The sequence below is a fragment of the Lutra lutra genome, chromosome 5 (assembly GCF_902655055.1).
Source record: "Lutra lutra chromosome 5, mLutLut1.2, whole genome shotgun sequence".
Classification (NCBI taxonomy): domain Eukaryota; kingdom Metazoa; phylum Chordata; class Mammalia; order Carnivora; family Mustelidae; genus Lutra; species Lutra lutra.
This window is the reverse complement of record NC_062282.1, coordinates 48,817,850-48,836,579: the sequence shown is the minus strand read 5'-3', so window position 1 is coordinate 48,836,579 and position 18,730 is coordinate 48,817,850. Positions and strand designations below refer to the sequence as shown.

The 18,730-nt window shown below is 41.6% G+C and overlaps 1 protein-coding gene across 1 annotated transcript; it reads left to right on the top strand.

Annotated features, from left to right (window-relative positions):
- Positions 1-1,554: 1,554 nt before the first annotated feature.
- Positions 1,555-17,215, top strand: HAVCR2 (hepatitis A virus cellular receptor 2). Its single transcript, XM_047730281.1, has 7 exons — positions 1,555-1,813; positions 3,064-3,402; positions 4,301-4,384; positions 8,199-8,239; positions 9,935-10,061; positions 13,765-13,801; positions 15,808-17,215. The coding sequence occupies exons 1-7, from the start codon at positions 1,759-1,761 to the stop codon at positions 15,965-15,967; spliced, it is 843 nt and encodes a 280-aa protein (XP_047586237.1). The 5' UTR covers positions 1,555-1,758; the 3' UTR covers positions 15,968-17,215.
- Positions 17,216-18,730: the final 1,515 nt, after the last annotated feature.

Below are 18,730 nucleotides of genomic sequence, written 5' to 3'. Positions count from 1 at the left end.
GATATTGCTTTGAATTTTAGCCATTAGGATGAATTCTAACCAGTATTTTTTAAAGAAACAAATAAAAGTTAAATAAACATGAAAATGCTCAGAAACAGCTCCCTATACATGGAAAAAAAAAGAGAAAGGGTTTAGAGTAAATTTCTAGGCTCCTTTATGTCTAGACTTCAGTGAATTAATAAATTGTTAATATTTTATAAAGCTGGTTCCAGTAGTAACTCTAGAGATGGACAGAAAACAGAGTAATAACAATAAAAACAAAACAAAACAAAAAAAGAGAACACAGACTCTGAAGGCTGAAACTTTTAAGAGTGTTGCCTGGGGTTATGCAGTAAACATGACCTCTGATGCCATGTTTAATTCATTCTGCCTTTCTCTTGAATATGGACATTTGCTGGTTGTTGTGAGTTACATGGGCAGACCTATTAAGGGCAAATGTGAAATTCATAAAACAGTTTATAGTGGAAAAAATCTGGAGCTTGGGGGACTCAGTTCTCACCTGAAATTACCAATCATGTGCCCTTGGGCAAATCAACCTTAGTCTCAGTTTCCCCACCCAGGGGATGACGAAATCTGACTCTGATCTCTTCAGTAATGGCTACTGTTGCTGGGGAAGAACACACATAGGATAAGTTGGATATTTATATAAATGCATTTAGTGCCACAAAGATGAGTGACAAGAAAATTCAGCAAGAAAAGACAGAGGAGGGCCACAGGGTTTGCAGAAACTATTCAGTCTGTGGGCTCACTTTTGTAAAGAACCATTGGCTTTTAAGTTTCCCAGACAAATGTCACACTCCCAGAGCTCAGACTGTTGGGGTCTGAGAAGTTACCTCTGAGATGGAGAGTGTGGCTGGAATGCCACACTTTCTGACAATTCATGCCCGAAGCCCCTGGGGTGGGAGGCAAGGGGACATCTTGTGTATGTGAGATGAAATCAAATATTGAGCCCCACCCCCACACCATGGTGGGGGAAAAGAAACACTGCAGAAAGGAATGTGTCTTTCCTAAGTGGAAGGGTTTAGAAGTTCAGGTCCAGGTCAGAATATTAGAGCAGGGAGCTGTGCCTATGTCACCGAACACAATTTCCTCACTTTGTAAACAAAGGAACCGAGATCCAGCACAATTTGTGTTAGACACAACCCAATTTGTGTTAGAGCAAGGCAAAGCATTAAGCTCCGGAATGGAGTGGAAAGGATAAGGAAGATGTGGCTCATCGTGGCATTGTCCAGCTCCCTGTCCAGTTCCTGACACACAGCAGGTGCTTCACTAACATTGGTCATGTGACCAACCAACTGCCTGATCGGAATGAAAGCACAGATGCTGTATTCCTACCTTGCGTCCCCTGGTAACCAGCTGGACCCACACACCACCCGTTTCACACAGGGGATTATTTCACTGGAGATGCTTGAAGCCTCTCTCTACTTGCTAAGAGTTCTCTTGGCTGAGAGACACTTTGCTTCCTCTGAGTGTCGCTTCCTCTTCGTTGATACTAAGGGGTAAATACCAAAGACTGACAGGATGTCTGTGGTGTAGCAGGACAGAGAACTGGAGTTTCCTTTGTTGTAACTGTGGACTTGGCAGCAATAACAGAGTGAAGACTGGTAGTCAGATGCTATGGTGTGCTGGGCCAGCCGTTGGGGACAGTGAGCCCTGCTCCTGTTGTTGTGGAGGAGATCCGATTTCTTTAATTCTCCAGTCTCACTGGAGAATTAAAGTGAAACAGAGCCATTATTTGACTTGTCTTCTTCAGAATCCATGGTTTCACCTCCTTCCTTCGACTGTGTCCTGCTGTGGCTGCTGCTACTCACAGGTAAGTCCGGCCACGGGCTTTACACGATAAAGATGCAGGGATGGTCATCGCAATGTTTGCAACAGCAAGTTTGGAAGGAACCTCAGTGTCCACCAGCGGGGGAGCAGGTAGATGAGCTGTGATCTACGCTGCAAATAGGGAGGCCGACGACACACAGCGATACGGAATGTCTCTAAGTCCAAATGTCAGATGAAAGAAGAAAGTGCAGAAGGACATGTATATCAGACTTCTCTTTGTGTATGTATGGTGCAGGGAGTAGGAATACGTGAATGCTTCTTAACGTATGGGCTCTGGGAAGGGGAACTGGAAAACGGGAAGGAGCAAGGAGAGGGAGTATACTTCTCATATACCTTTTACACTGTTCAAATGTTTTACTATATATATATATATATGTATATATATATATATTTGTTAATATATATGCAAAGGCGATTAATTTTAAACCTCACGATAGCCTGTGAATTGTTTCGAACATACAAGCTTCTTATTCAGCCAATGGTTGTTATTCATCATGTGCTGAGGGCTTAAAAAGAGAGAGCGAGGGGCGCCTGGGTGGCTCAGTTGGTTAAGCATCTGCCTTCTGCTCAGGTCATGATCTCAGGGTCAGGGTCCTGGGATGGAGCCGCACACCGGGCTTCCTGCTCAGTGGGGAGCCTGTCTCTCCCTCTCCCTCTGCCTGCCACTCCCCCGCTGTGCTCTCTCTCTCCCTCTCAAATAAATAAATAAAGTTTTTAAAAACTAAAAAAAGAGAGAGAGAGATATTTATATCAAGTTAACTGCCTTTCATCCATGAGCAAGCAGCCCACTAGCCCAGATGGGTGAGCTGTTCTCCTGGCTGACAGTGACTCATTGTCTGATTGTCTATTTCCATCAGCCTTGCCCTCCAATGTTCACAGGACTGGACCACAATTCTCTCTTAGGGTACTGGTTCTCAAAGTGAGTTTCCGAGACCAGCCATCTCAACAGCTCCTGGGAACTTGCTGGAAATTCAAATTCGTATACCCCACCCCAGACCTATTGAGTCAAGAACTCTAGAAGTTGAGCCCAACCATCTGTGTTTTAATAAGTCTTCCCTGTGATTCTGATGCTCCTCAAGTCTGAGAATCATTGTCATAATGAATCATCCTCCAAATGGGACAGTTGCACTAGTTTCCTTTTTATTCTATAAGGCATTACTTGCAGTTTTCTTGAAATGGACCAACCTCACTCACTCATTTCTTGGGTCTTGCTCTCTTTCCCTCTTGATTCAGGGTTTTTGGAAGGGGTATACATAGCTGAAGTGGGTCAGAATGCTGATCTGCCCTGCACCTACACTCCCACCCCTTCTGAGGATCCTGTGCCTGTCTGCTGGGGCAGGGGATCCTGTCCAGTGTTCGAATGTCATAGTATGGTGCTCAGCACAGACGGAAGGAACTTGAAATATCAGACATCCAACAGATACCAGCTGAAGAGGAGTATCCACAAAGGAGATGTGTCCTTGACTATAGAGAACGTGACTCTAGCTGACAGTGGGATTTATTGCTGCCGGATCCAGTTCCCAGGCCCAATGAATGATAAAAAGTTAAACCTGGAGTTGGTCATCAAACCGGGTGAGTAGACCTTTGCATGCCTTCTTGAATAAAATCACCTGCAGGTAATATTAAATATACTGATTGGTTGCCCTTCTGATCTCCTCAGTTACAGCCCTGCCTGTCCGTCTGTCCCTAAGACCTAAAGTTTAGCAGACTCCACCAGCAATGCCCAGCCACTTTTAACTCCCTTCATCTATTTTAAAACTTATGGACAGGATCTATAAAATGGGAGGAAAGGTCAAGATTGGTGATTCAAGAGCCTGATGGCTCGTTGGAATCACCTGGAAGGCTTTTTAAGACCTACATTGCTCCTTGGTTCCCACCCCCACCCCCGCCCGTCCACGAACCACAGAAATTAGCATCTCTGGAGGCAGAGTCCTGAGCACTAGGATTTTACAAAGTCTACCTTCAATGATTCTGACCCTCACCGTGCAGCCAGGATCTAGAACCGTCAGATGGTGTACATGTCGGGTACATTTGCTCATGTGTTTGAAGATTTATAGAGCATATAATGTGTGGCTGATGGAGCAGAGTTCAAATCCAACTTTGCCATCTTGGGCAAGTTATTTAAACTCTGTGAACTCTTCCTCTATGAAATATGGTAATTCCTACCACACAGCCCCCTGGGAGGATTTTACGAGGTGTTTTGTGAAAAACATTTAGTGTGGCCATTTGGGTGGCTGCTAGTTCCATCATTAACGATTAGACTGTGGCAGTGATGACTGTAACACTCCTCTGCCCGACACCTCAGGAGTGTTGTACACGCTCAAGGAAGGTGTCAGGTAGGTTTGGCAGTTGGCCATGTGCTTCTCTTTATTTGTTGCGTTTCGTATTTTTTCTGCTGCCCCTTTGATTCCCTGCCACAAGCTCTCTGCTCTCAGAAGGTCTGCATCCTTATGTTGGTTTCTGATATTAGCCAAGGTCACCTCTGCTCGGACTCCATGGACAGACTTCACCGCAGCCTTTCCATGGATGCTCACTACCAAGGGACGTAGCGCAGGTAATGATACCGGAGGCGTAGCACGAAGCCTTCGGGTATTTTCAGAGGATTTTGAGTATGAGAAAGAGACGAGAAAAGGGTTTAACTGGAGGCTTGAACGTCCTTGTGGACCTGAGTGAGATGTTGTGTGTGGGGAGAGGGGAGGTGGGGACAAACCTGTACTGGGAAAAAGGAGCCCTGAGCTAGGCTTCAGAATTAGTCACAAGTACCTCTGTAACCTGGGCTGAAAACTTTCACTTCCCTGCATCTCTGCTTCTTGTTCTGTCCAAGGAGAGGGTTTGGAGACTTTAACTTTTGTGACCTAGTAAAACTCCATCCCCCTCCAAAAACAAAATTCTGGTGATCTACATATTTTTCCAAATAAGAAAAAAAAAATTCTACTAATGCCATTATTGCAATAAAAAAAGACCTCCTTTTAAATTAAATACATTTAGTCTAATGAAAAACTCATTACGTTGCCTTTATTTTCCAACTGACTCCCAGACTGGGATATTTTGGCATGAACTGGCTCCAGTTTGTGTTTGAGGTTGGATTTGGGGATTTCAAGGATCTCTTCTAACTAGAATGAAGCCCATCCTCTTCTTTCGATTCCAGCCTTGGAAAGAGTAGCTAAACTCTTTCAGAAATTCAGCAAGGATTTCTTCAAGCTGCCCTGGTAGAGAAGATAGGGTCAAAAGAGCAGACTGAGTGTTTCACTGAGCAGGGAGATTAATCTTAAATGTCTCCTGTCAGATTTCTGGTTCTTCTTATACTCTCTGGAGCTCAGTCTTCCATTCAGTAAGATAAGGGTAATAACAGGTAGGTCCCATATTTTAATCTCAGAAATCTCCTAAGTCCCACTTTGTGAGATTTAACTAAGAAAGGGTGTCTCAAGTGGTTAGCCCAGTATTTGATCACAGTATGTACTCAGTCATTGTCTTTAATGTTGCCAGTAAGATCTGGAGGCAGAATGAGGTTGTGGTTAAGTACCTCAGTGACGGGGCTCCGCTACCAGCCCTTCATACTAGCTTTGTGAGTGTGAAGTAAAGTTGCTCAAAATCTGTGAGGCTCAATTTTCTTACCTCTACTTTGGGGGTTTTCTCAGGACCTATTGCCTAAGATTGTTGTAAAAATTGAGTGTGACAATGTATGCAAAATGCTCAGTGTCGTACCTGGCTCACAGAAAACACTCGAATATTAGTTATTATTATAAGTATTAACTTCAGCTCTCCACTGGTTTAATCTTTGGTGGTTCTTTAGTGATTGGTAGCCAAGATCTCTTATGAGAGGGAGAACATTAAATATGGCGGGACAAGATGACAACCGTCATCCCAAAAGGAATTTAAAGTGGATTTTAAAAATTCCTTTAAAAAGGAATTTAAAAACCACATTGATGGAACTGCTAAGTAAACATGAATCTTAACCACACGCAAGATTTTCTAATGTAAATCCAGGTTCTGCTTCCCTGTAATTAACCCAAGTCAATATTTATTGATGCCCATGTTCCTATCCAGGGCTCCAATGTTCTTTACAGCGTCACTGCCAAGTGGGCATTCACTGTATGCCCGCACACCTTCCTCCTGAGCCAGTGCATTTCCTCAGGGTTGTCTATATCATAAACAAGTCCTTTTCCCTTTAGTTTTTACCTGTTAGTTCCTTTCCTTTAGGGCAACAACGGTGGGGTTTCCCCTTGCAAGTCAACTTGGTGTAGGTATACATACCTTTTCTTTTAATGTGGAATGTGGGTACATTGAATATGTTTGCTATTAAGTGGAGTGGAGCCTTAATAAGTAAAGATTCCAAGGGTCTTGGAAGCTGCTAAACATACTTTGAACACAAAACATTGTCGTGTCTCTTCCACCTGAAGGAGGTGGAACCAGGTCATGGTGAGTCCTCAGCTCTGGAGGTTGACTTGGTTTGAATCTCAGGTTTGCCAATTACTGGTTGTGTGGTCTTATGCCAGGTACCTCTCTGAGACTCAGGTTCTTCATTTGAAAAGTAGAAAAATAACAGTACTTCTATATTGTGGTGAAGATTGAAAGATATGTGAATAAAGTGCTAAGCACCATGTGTGGCAGGTAATACGTGCTAGATGGTAACCATAGATTTATATGCTTCTGAGACAATCTCATTCTGCCCTCAAAGCCCCCTCCACTCCAGCCAAGTCTTGGTTTCTCTAGGAAAACTAATGCAGATTTTTTTTAACTGTCCTACTCACCTTGGTTGATGGTTATCTATATGAAATTAAGCTGTGATAATCAATAAAACAGAGTACACTTGGGTTATTTTCACTGTAAATTGAATTTTTTTTAAAAGGAGAAGTCAGTCTTACCATTTAGAGCAGGAGAAATAATTACAGGGAAGCAGAAACTGGAATTACATTAGAAAATCTTGTGTGTGGTTAGATTCATGTTTACTTAGCAGTTCCACCAATGTGGTTTTTATACTTTAAATTCCTTTTGGGTAGTAATAAGAACAGAGGCAAGTGGAAGAGAATCTCTTTTATTTCCTTTTTTAAAAAAATGTATTCAGGCTGAGAGTATTAAAATTTTAATATTAAAATCATGGTTTATTAAACCAGGTGTTTTATATGAAAGGACTTGGACTTTCAGTCTCCCAGAAAGTGGCCATAACATTTAAGAAGTTTCAGAGCCTCTGACTCAGCCAGAGACATGAACAGGCATCCTTAAGTTCCCCAAAGCTGACATTCTATATTGATTTTTTTAGAAGACAGCATCTGTGAGGTCAGGGTCGTGCCCAGGCTGTTGGCAGCTCTGTACCCCATGCCTGGTATAGAGTAGGGGTGTAGACATGTTCATCGAATGGATAGATAGATGAATAAGTAAATGAGTAAGAAGGAAAAAAAAAGGTGAGCTGGTAACTGGGCAGTGTGTTCACTTAGAAGTGACCGTGCCAAGGTGAAGGTTGTTGAAGGCAGCATACGAGTGTCTGTTTGAAGCTATGCAGACCTAAACTGGAAGGCCATTTCTGTTATTCACTAAGCTCCATTACCCTGAGTAAGTCTGTTCCCTTCTGAATTTTCAGCTTCTTCATCTAAGTAATGGAGCTAATAGTCCCTACTTTAGGATAACGGTTTTGAATGCTAAATGAGATACTTTGCTCAAAGAATTTAGCACAATATCTGTTCATGGTAAATTAGAGCTATTCTTATTACTATTTTCATTTTTAGGCAACCAAATACCCTGTCTCCCTCTTAACGAGTAAATGTTAAACTTTTTCAAGAAAATTAACTTCTGTTATCTTTCAAAGTCTAATTAAAATTTAATGCCTGCTTGAGTGATATCAATGTTGGAATTCTGCAGCCCTCTTTGGGGCCCTGTGGATACAACAAACCATATATTCAATGGAGGTCTTCCTGGCAGAGGTCTCCTTTTCATGGCACCTAAATAGTTGGGTTCATTATCTGGTTAAAAAAATTTGGTCACCCTAGGGGTGCCTGGGTGCCTCAGTGGGTTAAGCCTCTGCCTTCAGCTCAAGTCATGGTCTCCGGGTCTCTGGGATCAAGCCCCACATCAGGCTCTCTGCTCAGTGGGGAGCCTGCTTCCCCCTCTCCCTCTGCCTGCCTCTCTACCTACTTATGATTTCTCTCTGTGTCAAATAAATAAATAAAATCTTAAAAAAAATTTGGTCACCCTAAAATTGTTTTGCAGGTGTTTAGAAAATTTTGTTGTTCTCATGATTAATTATTGTGAAGAGTATAGAGTAGATTTAATTTCAAATAGGATTAAAGATGTCTTTAGGATTTTTTAAAAAGTCAGATAAAAGAAAACATTCCTGACAATTCTATTGGCTATTTTTTTTCTCTTTATGGCAGAGACACAGACACTGGAGGGTCTCCATGACAGAGAACACACTGTAAGTGACTTTGTGTGCCTGTGTGTGTGTGTGTGTGCATGTGTATATGTGTGCTAACTTCATGCTCAACTCAGAGAAAAGAAAGTTCAGCTTTAGTCTTTCTTGTTTGCTCTCTGCTTGGAGAAAAAAAAAATGCCTTAATCTCCCTTAGCCTCAGTGCCCTTGGCTGATGATACCAGTTCCAACTGCATAGGCCTGTTGCAAGGGTGAAATAAGGGAATATATGTAAAGTGCCCGGCACGTAGTAAGTGCTGGAAAACCAAAATGAGGAAGCAGGGGTGCCTGGGTGGCTCAGTTGGTTAAGCAGCTGCCTTTGGCTCAGGTCATGATCCCAGCGTCCTGGGATCGAGTCCCACATCGGGCTCCTTCCTCGGCGGGGAGCCTGCTTCTCCCTCTGCCTCTGCCTGCCATTCTGTCTGCCTGTGCTTGCTCTCTCTCCCTCTCTCTCTCTGACAAATTAAAAAAAAAAAATCTAAAAAAAAAAAACAAAAAACGAGGAAGCACTACCCTCTTGTCCCTCTTCTCCTATTTCACAACTCTATGACACTGTGGAGGGTTCAAAGACACTCCATCTCCCTAGAGTGTATTTCTTCTCATTTCCATGGCAAATTTTTCCAATGAAAAAGATTATTTAAATTTATTACTATATGACAAGACAGCAGTCAGGAATATTGTAAGCCAAGAATTTCTATATCCACCTATAAAGAAATCAATATTTTAATTAACCACAAATTTAGTGTCTCCCACCTTCTCAGAGTAAAAGGAAATCCCCTAGATAGCAAACTTATAATGGTGACTTAGAAATTCTTTGGGGACATATCCAGAAGTCTGCCTTCATTTGACCAAGTTCCCTACTTATGTGTTTACAACCAAGGCTCAGTACTCTGTGTTTGCCCCTCTCTGTGACCAAGGACTGACTCTAAGTACCTCTGTATATCTATAGTATTTAATGCACAGCATCTTGCAATTAACACTCCTGTAGTACATGTTTATTGAATAAGTGCAGGATTTAATTTCTTTGACTTCTTTGTTTTAAACGTGTTCCCTATTACTGTTTTTAAGCGGGAACATGGACTAAAATTTTGGAAGCAAAATAATTTTCTGAATCTTAGTTAAACAATTCAGTGGATCAGAGCAATATCCATAATAGTAACCACTGCTTAAGCATTTATTGTATATGAGACCCTGTGCTGAGCATTTTATATTTCTCATCACTTAATTTTTCCAAGGACACTATATGATGGTGGCAGAGCTGGGATTTGAACCCAAGACTGGCTGTAAAGGCCTGGCTTTTAAATCACTGTCTTTCTGTGAATATGGGGGTTTCTCTGCAAGACACCAAGTTTTGACCGATCTGAAACTCTCTGGAACACCAGGGCCCTTGAATGAATGGAGTTCCACTCTAAAGCCCATTTTTATTTGGGACGGGAGGGGAGTCCATTTACTTAGGGCTCCTTGTGCCCCCAAGAGCATAGAAGTGACACATTTTATTGCCTTACTAACTGTGAAGAGTATGCTCATCGCTTTCTTTGGCGGTGTGAGGCCTGTCTGCAAGGAGACAGATCAGAGTCGTCTCAAGGTCCCTGCCTTCCTGTGGTGCTATGAAAGGGACAGTCTGATGCACAAGTCATGAGACTGGCTGAGCACACAACTGATTTCCGGCCATCTGCTGCAGTTCTCTTTGTGTTTCCATAGCAAATACCCACGTGGACTAATGAGTTACAAGACGCTGGTGCGACCACCAGAATGGGAGTCTACATTGGAGCAGGGGTCTCCGCCGGGCTGGCTCTCCTCCTTATCACTGGTGCTTTAATTCTCACATGTAAGTTGGTTGATGTTGCTTCTCTCTCCCCCTGATGTTAGAAAAGGAACCAAACAGGGGGTCTGAGTGGCTCAATTGGTTAAGTGTCTGCCTTTGGCTCAGGTCATGATCCTGGAGTCCTGGGATGGAGTCCCGCATCAGGCTCCCTGCTCAGCGGGGAGTCTGCTTCTCCCTCTGGCCCTCCCCACTCTCATGCTCTGTCTCTCTATCTCCCTCTCTCATTCTCTCTCTCAAATAAATAAAAATTAAAAAAAGAACCAACACAAACCTAGATAGAAATATAAGTTTATACTTATACCTGAAGGTGATAAAACTGAACACCCTATAGTCCTCCCAAACCTACCAATAATAATAGCTATTTTTTACTCAGTGCTTACCATGTAATATACAGGCATTGTGCTAAATGTTTTTACCTACATTTTATCGTCACCATCTTATGCAGTAGGTAGTATTTATCACCATTTTATCATGCAGGAAGTATAGCTATGAGAGAGTAAGTCACTTTGCCACGGTTTCAGAATCCCTAAGAGGCAAAGCTGGAATTCAAACCCAAGCAGGCTGATTCTAGCACCTAGTCTCTTACCTTTGGCTAAGAACAAAAACCTCTTTAAATCATGAATTAGGCTTATTAGGAAGCACAACAACAAAACTCATTTCTTTCTGTGCATTTTCCTATCTTATTTGTTCTTCAGGCATAGGTCTTTAGGGAGAGGTGGCAAGTCTTGTTACCGATGGGTCATGGGCCAGGATTTGTACATTTGTGTTTTGCTCCTTCACAGCACTCACACACACATTGTTATCTAAGTTATTTTTATTTAAAAAATCTTCTTTTTTTTTTTAAGATTTTATTTATTTATTTGACAGAGAGAGATCACAAGTAGACGGAGAGGAAGGCAGAGAGAGAGAGAGAGAGAGGGAAGCAGGCTTCTCGCTGAGCAGAGAGCCCGATGTGGGACTCGATCCCAGGACCCTGAGATCATGACCTGAGCCGAAGGCAGCGGCTTAACCCACTGAGCCACCCAGGCACCCCAATTTAAAAAATCTTCTTAAGTTATGGTTTATTATACTCTAACTGCATATTTAAAGTATGTTCACCTTGATGAATTTCAACATGGAAATCTATCACGACCTTTAAGACCCAACTAATGGCATCACCCCAGAAGCCTCACACACTGTTGTAATTATGATATATTCTCTTCTCTTTGAGGGCAGAGACTAAGGCCTTATACTCCATGGCTTAGTACATTCTAACAGCCTTTCCTACTCTAGTTAAACACGGACTGCATAGTGGGTGACCAGTTGTCCCAGGTTTGCCTGGAAATGATGGGGTTCCTAGGATGTGGGATTCCAGTGCTAAAACTGGGACAGAGATTGGAAAATCAGGATGAATTGGTCACCCTAGTTGTGTGGCTTAAAGCTGCTGAGTGCTTTATGCATATTAAATTCTCATAATTACTCTACTGACAAAGATACTAGTATTATTCTAATTTACCAAATGGAGAACTAGGGTGCTGTCCAAAGTCATATGGTTAATTGATAGATATGGAATCTGAAGACAAGATTCTCCTGTTCCTCACCATTATGCTATTCTGCCATTATTGGTAAATGGATTGTTCAAAGAAAAAAGCTACCCCATCCACACTTACCGGAGTTTATTGAGAGGTAGCAGGGGTGTTCGTGAATTGATCACAAGGATGTAAAGCCTACAAGTTGATAAAGAGCAGTAATAGCACTCACCACCTTTTTGAGTTCTGCCATGGGATGGATATTAGGGGCCATTCTAGTCTGTGTAAAGAGGTTTGAAGTGAGGATTCTTCTCATTGGGGGAAGTCTGACACTTTGTACCCACATCTTTATTACTCCAAAGACTGGTTACCTAGGAGAACAGATGAGAAAGTCCTGTTTGATTTGTGATCTTTTCCCTAGAAGTTGCTGGAGAAAATCTTAAAACCAAGGTGGCAGGTGTTTAAGTCAGGATATCAAAGCCATTAATTGGCAACAATACAACTAGCAATTCTGTATCTTTCTAGTGCTCTCTTTGCAATGAACATCCATACCTCAGTACTACTCAAATCTCCCTCATATCTCACTCAACTGATGAAGTATCAAAGACCTGTTCCTTCTTTGCCTTAGCCAAGACTTCATTCCTCCTTTTACCCCTTTCTCTAGAATCATCCAGTAGAAATCTCTGTCTTCATTGTCATCAATCTTTCAGCAATATTTAACCAAATCGACTGTTATTCATTCTAGAAAGTCTTCCTTCTCTGGGCTTCTAGAACACCACTCTCCTACTTCATTGGCCAGTACTTTTCAGTCATTTTTGTTATTTCTTTTTCTGCTTCACCTTTAGATGTTGATACTCCTCAGGGCTGGCCCTTTCCCTTTCTTGTACACCCTTTAGGTGATCTATATTTCGACAGGCTTAAATGTCATCCTTAATTTCCCTCTCCAAGTCAGAGTGTTTGTACAGTTGATACCTCCACTTAGATGTCTCCCACATTTAACATGTCCAAAATGGTGGTCTAGAGTCCATATTCCGCCTTCCCAGAACACAACTTCTGCCTCTCTGATCTTCTCCATTATAGAGTTTCTCTACCATCCATCTGGTTGCTTAAGCCAGAAAGCCAGAGGCCATTCTTGAATCCTGTTTTCACTTAACACAAAATTCAATTTTAATTCCTGCAGACTTTCTCCAAAATACATGTAAAATCCATTCATTATTCTCATCTCTCTTGGTCACCACCTTCCTCTGATCTGAGGCATTATGATCTCTGCTTACTTCTCCATTTTTTTATGCCTCTTTTAATCTACTCTTCACACAGCAGCTAGAGTGGTCTTAAACCCCTATTAGCTCTCATATTTCTGCTCTCCAATTATTTCTAGTAGGTCTTAGAATAAATTCCAAAATCTTGATTATGATATAAAAGGTCCTTTGGAGCTAGCCAAAGGACCTCTCAGAACTTATCTTGGGCCACTCCCTTATTTCAGTTTCAGGGACCCACCATCATCTTTACCAGGGGTTCTCTCTGCCTGAATTCTCCCCCTGGCTCTTCACTTGGCTGACACATTCTCTTTGTTAAGAACTGAGCTTGAAGTTCACCTCTTCTGAGAGATTTTTTTCCTGACCACGTTCTCCATCATCTGTTCTAGAGCCTTATTACTGCCACAATTTGAAATTATTATTTAAATGCCTCCCTCCCTAGAACACAACTTTTAAGAAGTCAGGGATCACAATTCACTTTTGCATCCCCAGTGCCTAGCATACTACCAGGCACATAGTAGACACTCCATATATTTGCTGAACGTAAGAAATGCATCTGTATTACTTACTGACATAGTCCATGTAATAAATCAAGACACACATTGATAGTTTGATTTATTTCAATCCAAAAGGAGACCAGATTTCCCTAAACAATCCCTGCCTCCAGTGAGTTCATTTTATTTCTTATCTCTTTTGTTTCATGAGAACATTTTTTTTTAAGATTTTATTTATTTATTTGACAGAGATCACAAGCAGGCAGAGGGACAGGCAGAGAGAGAGGAGGAAGCAGGCTCCCTGCTGAGCAGAGAGCCCGATGCGGGGCTCGATCTCAGGACCCTGGGATCATGACGTGAGCTGAAGGCAGAGGCTTTAAACCACTGAGCCACCCAGGCGCCCTCATGAGAACATTTTTAATTGACTTTTCTTCTACTTTTTACCTAGGGTATTCTTATAGCAAAGAGGAGTTACAGAACTCAAGGTAAGAATAATGGGGGGTGTAGGGGAAGGTGGGAATGTTGGAGGCCCCTACTCTAAGATGGCTTTGCTCTTAGAAGTCCAGCCCTAGGATTTAATCTTAGACTTCTTTCTTACCTTAGGCATGGATTAATGCAATACTAATTAAACATGCTGCTCTGTTTTTCTTTTTGATTTCTCTAGCTTCATGGCCTAAAGTTAAGGTTTAGAATTCATCTCGCTATTATAGGAAATGCTTTTTTGTATAATAATTTTTTTTTCAATGAATTGACCCTTCCAATGATTGAGCTACATTCAGTCACTGGGCTGGGCACTGGGTTACAAAAGTGAGTGAGAAACCCAGAACCTACTCTTGGGCTTTTTTTTTTTTTTTTTTAAATTAATTTTTTATTTTTTCAGCATAACAGTATTCATTATTTTTGCACCACACCCAGTGCTCCATGCAATCCGTGCCCTCTACAATACCCACCACCTGGTGCCCCCAACCTCCCACCCCCCACCCCTTCAAAATTCTCAGATCGTTTTTCAGAGTCCATAGTCTCTCATGGTTCACCTCCCCTTCTACTCTTGGGCTTTTATAGACCAGCCCAGGCATTCTTAACTTATGTTTCTATTAGAATCATCTAGGGCATTGAACATATTGTTGCCAACCCCAGAGAAAATAAATCAGAATCTTTGGGGATGGGACCTTAAGCATAGGTGTTTTTCTAAAAAATTTCCAGGTGATTCTAACATGGAAACAGGGTTGAGATCTACTGGTCTATTATATTGCAGTCTTGGTATCCATTTTTGACTATATGTATTTGAATACATATACACACATGCACACACTTCCATGCCAATACATAAAGCTTAAATAACTTCTAGTAGAATGTACTGACTTTTGGTACATGGGTAGAATGAAGTGTAAAAAAAAATGACTCTGCCTATTGAATACTATCTAGACTATGAATAATTTTAGAGAAAGTAGAGATAGTATATTTATGAAGACAGATAATCTATAGTAATAAAGTCAAATAAGGCCAAATAAAATATTTATCACTGGCTTTCGATCATCTGTGACAGGATTTGTTATTAGAGCTGAAATTTGAAATGTGATACTACACATAGGTAATATTTACATGAATTAGGTCATTATTTGGTTGAAATTATTTGGTGAAGTTATCTGGTTAACGTTCATCTCTATCTATATATGTAAGTTCCATAGAAAATTAGGGCACTGTTGCCACATTAGTATCTCTACCTCTTGATAGAGAACATGATGCTTAGTAGGCAATTTATCTGATGACTGAGCGAATAAATGCTCCTTATGACAGCCCTGTAAATAGAATGCTTACTATTCCCATTTTACAGACGACAACACTGAGACACAAAGATTACTAACACGCCACCTCCATGGGATTTTGTGTATTGTTCACTGCAGCATTTCTTGCTTCCTGGAACAGTGTCTAACATCCTAAATATTTCTTGATTGAGTGAGTGAAAAAAGAAACAACCAACCACCCAATTTGCCTAAGATCCTATGGCTGGTAAGAGACAGAGGTAGAATTCCAACTCAAGTCTGACTGGGTCCATAACATATTCATATTTTTTTCTTTTTGTAATTATTCAAGCCCATAGAAGAACTGAAGTTACCATACAAGGCACCATAGAACCTTTCAAGGAAACCTGTGATTTAACATTTTGACATACCTGCTTGGTTTGTTTCTCTGTTTATATACACAGTTTTTTCCTGAACCATTTGTAAGGACATTACAGGCATCTTCACACTTCACCTCAAGACTTCAGTCTGTCCCTCCATATAATACCATGCCAGTTTTGTACTTCAGAAAATGAAGATGAATTCAAATTTCCTTAATTATTCCACATGTTATTTTATTGCTGTTTTATGGCCTTTTCCTCCTAGTGAGGACCTGATCGGGGATCATGTACTACATTTGGTTGTCCTCTTAACTCTATTCTGTGCTACCCAGGAGATGCTGAACTCAACTGCGACATTTCTTTCCACAGCCTCCTTGCTTTGGGCAGCCCCCCTCCCTTGGGGTTAGCAAACACAGGAGCAGAAGGAATGCGCTCGCAGGAAAACATCTATGTCATCGAGGAGAACATATATGAAATGGAAGACCCATATGAATACTACTGCTATGTCAACAACGAGCAGCAATCCTGACAACCTAGAGGTTTAACCCTTTAAGTGCCACCAGATCCCACGACGTCATTTTTGAGCATAGTGTCATCTTTGAAAACTATTTATGTCACGTGATTGGTTTTAGAGACGCTGTCCATGGCCACCGAGCAGAGTTTTTACACCTTCTGAGGATAATTAGCTCCCAGAGGGAGGGAACGGTGACCTGCTCCTGTGACCTGCCCTGCAGTTGGCACAACATGACTTCTGTGTTTCAGCCATCAGGGCTACCCAACTCAAAGACTACTAATTGGGACATTAGAGCTCAAATGGGCTTTTATATAGAGTAGGAATTTTTAATATGCAGTCCCCGAAATGCCAGGAAATTCAGTCACATGATGGATCCACAAAGCTCCTGAAAATATAGGGAAAATTATGTGCTGAGATACGTGCATGTCTTTTTGGGGACAGAAAGACAAAAGGGGCCACTGATTTTCAAAGAGATCTGTGATCTATAAAAGTTAAGAAGCTACTGGAGGAGGAGAAAGTCTCGAATGTTCTCTCTGAGTCTCAAGACTAGTGCTTCTCTGAATATTGATTCTTTAACAGTAAGTGCCACTGCAGAGCTCTCCTTTGCCAGTTAGGTGGACTGCCCAGCAGGTCCTGTCATGTGGCAGGAGCTCCCAGAGAAAAAGGAAGTGTGCCTTCTGTGTGTTGCCAAGTTTTGTCTGGGGTGCACTCAACGGGAAACATCTCCCAGCAACTTCTCCATTCATGGAGAGAACTGGAGCTCTGTTTTTATAAAAGAAGAAGCAGTGACTGGGACACATTCTGGTGGAAAGAAGGCAAAGGGCTCCAACAATCTATATCAGCATCAAGTTCTTTGAGAGAAAGACTGTGGTTCTTAAGCTTCAATTTCAAGGTGGTAGCGACTTGGTTTATTTTGCCTATTTTTTACCTGCCCAGTGCCTGACAAGCTCTCACACCTCACAGAAATTTACTAAACATCTTTGGAGTGAAAAAAACCTAAGAAAGGTAGCCTTCTGCAAAGTCTTTTCCATTGCAGGGTTTATATAGAGCTCTTCCGGAGAGCACACAGATAGTCCTAAGATCCCATATCTGCCCTTACCTGGTTCCGGGTGGTGTTTGTTTCTTAGCATCATCCCCAGCTCAGGCCTTTGGAAGCCTGTTACTCTTTTGTCTGTGTCCCCCTTTCTTTTTCTTTTCTTTTCCTTTCCTTTTTCTCTTTTCTTTTTCTTCTCTTCCCCTTTTTCTTCCTTTCTCTTCTCCCTCTCTCTTTCTCTCTCTCTCTTTCTTTTTTTTTTTTTTCGACCTCTAAGATCATGACCTGAGCTAAAATTGAGTCAGATACTTAACCAACTGAACCATCCAGGCACCCCTGTATCCCCCTTTCTGCTGAGCCTCCTCAGCACATAAATAATCAACAATAAAGTCCTGTTGCTGCCTTAAAACTGCTCTTCTCCAGGTAATAATTAAACGGCTACCATGCTGTATGCAGAAAATGTTGGTCACCAAGGATATAGGCAGCCTGTTTGTTTCTAGGAGTCTTTCTGGCAGTGTTGTGTGAATTACAATGTTCAGGCTGCATTTAGACAGTTTGGGGAAGTACTGGCTTTCTATAGGGAGATATATAAGGGAGATCATTTTGCAAAATGATAGGCAGCAGCTCTCATACAAGACTAAGAATTAATCATGAATATTTTAAAGTTATAAAATTCTAGAGGGAAGGGATTTCAGAACCTATTGAGATCAGCTCAATGGTTTCCCCAGCAGAAAGAGATTTTTATCCTACAAAAGTCTTTAAACAAGGGTAATGTACCCAGGATGATCATTGCAATGGTACTTGTAAGAGACTTTTTTCACTGCCTGGGGAATCGTTGGTTATTGTGATGTCAACACACTGGTGCAATTAAAAAGAATTAAGTGGTCTTAATTCATTGATGAACTGTTTTCCTAATTCAATGAATATTTAAATGTCTACTATATGCCAGGTGTTCTGGTGCTGAGACCATAGAGAGAGACCAAACAGACTTATCCTGGACCCCACAGAACTCATTTGATCTGATGTAAGGAGGATTCATTCCATTCATTCAGTCAGTGAGCATTTACTGGTACCTACTGTGTGCCAGACACTGTTCTTCTCCCTAGAAATATGGCAGTGAGGGAAACAGACAAAATCCCTGCTCTCATGGAGTTTACATTACTTGTCAGAGGAGAACACTATATTGTAAGGAAAAGAAAAAAAAATTCTGGAACAATGTATGTAATAGATGTTCATTTTTTTCTTTTGCCTTTAAAAAAAATCTGGAAAAATACACCAAAATTAATATGGCTACCCCACAGGGGCAAATGGTCATGTACAGACTTTGTCCTTTATGTGCTTTTATAATTGTCACAATTACTTTTTTTTGTAATAGAAAATTAGATTTAAGCATTATAGCACTGTCTTCTTGTCTGTCTTCCTGATAATAGGAAGAAATGAAGACTAGGTTAAGCTAGATTTAAGGTCAAGGCTGGCAGCAAGCCAGGACTGGAATCCTGGTTTCAGAGTAGAATCTCTTCTATGTCAATTATATGGAAGGGGGAAGTTGGCAGAAAGGGGAACAAATCCCTACAAGGCTACTACAAAGAGCCCGGGAGATAAGTGGTAACTTAATTAAAAACAGTGTAATAGGGGCGCCTGGGTGGCTCAGTGGGTTAAGCCACTGCCTTCGGCTCAGGTCGTGGTCTCAGGGTCCTGGGATTGAGCCCCGCATCGGGCTCTCTGCTCAGCGGGGAGCCTGCTTC

What these genes read in the sequence shown, in the direction of transcription:
- HAVCR2 (XM_047730281.1), top strand. Translation starts at nt 1,759, where the DNA reads ATGGTTTCACCTCCTTCCTTCGACTGTGTCCTGCTGTGGCTGCTGCTA. An exon ending in GGAGTTGGTCATCAAACCGG is followed by an intron (nt 3,403 to 4,300) that starts GTGAGTAGACCT and finishes TTCTGATATTAG; the next exon opens with CCAAGGTCACCTCTGCTCGG. An exon ending in GAGGAGTTACAGAACTCAAG is followed by an intron (nt 13,802 to 15,807) that starts GTAAGAATAATG and finishes TTCTTTCCACAG; the next exon opens with CCTCCTTGCTTTGGGCAGCC.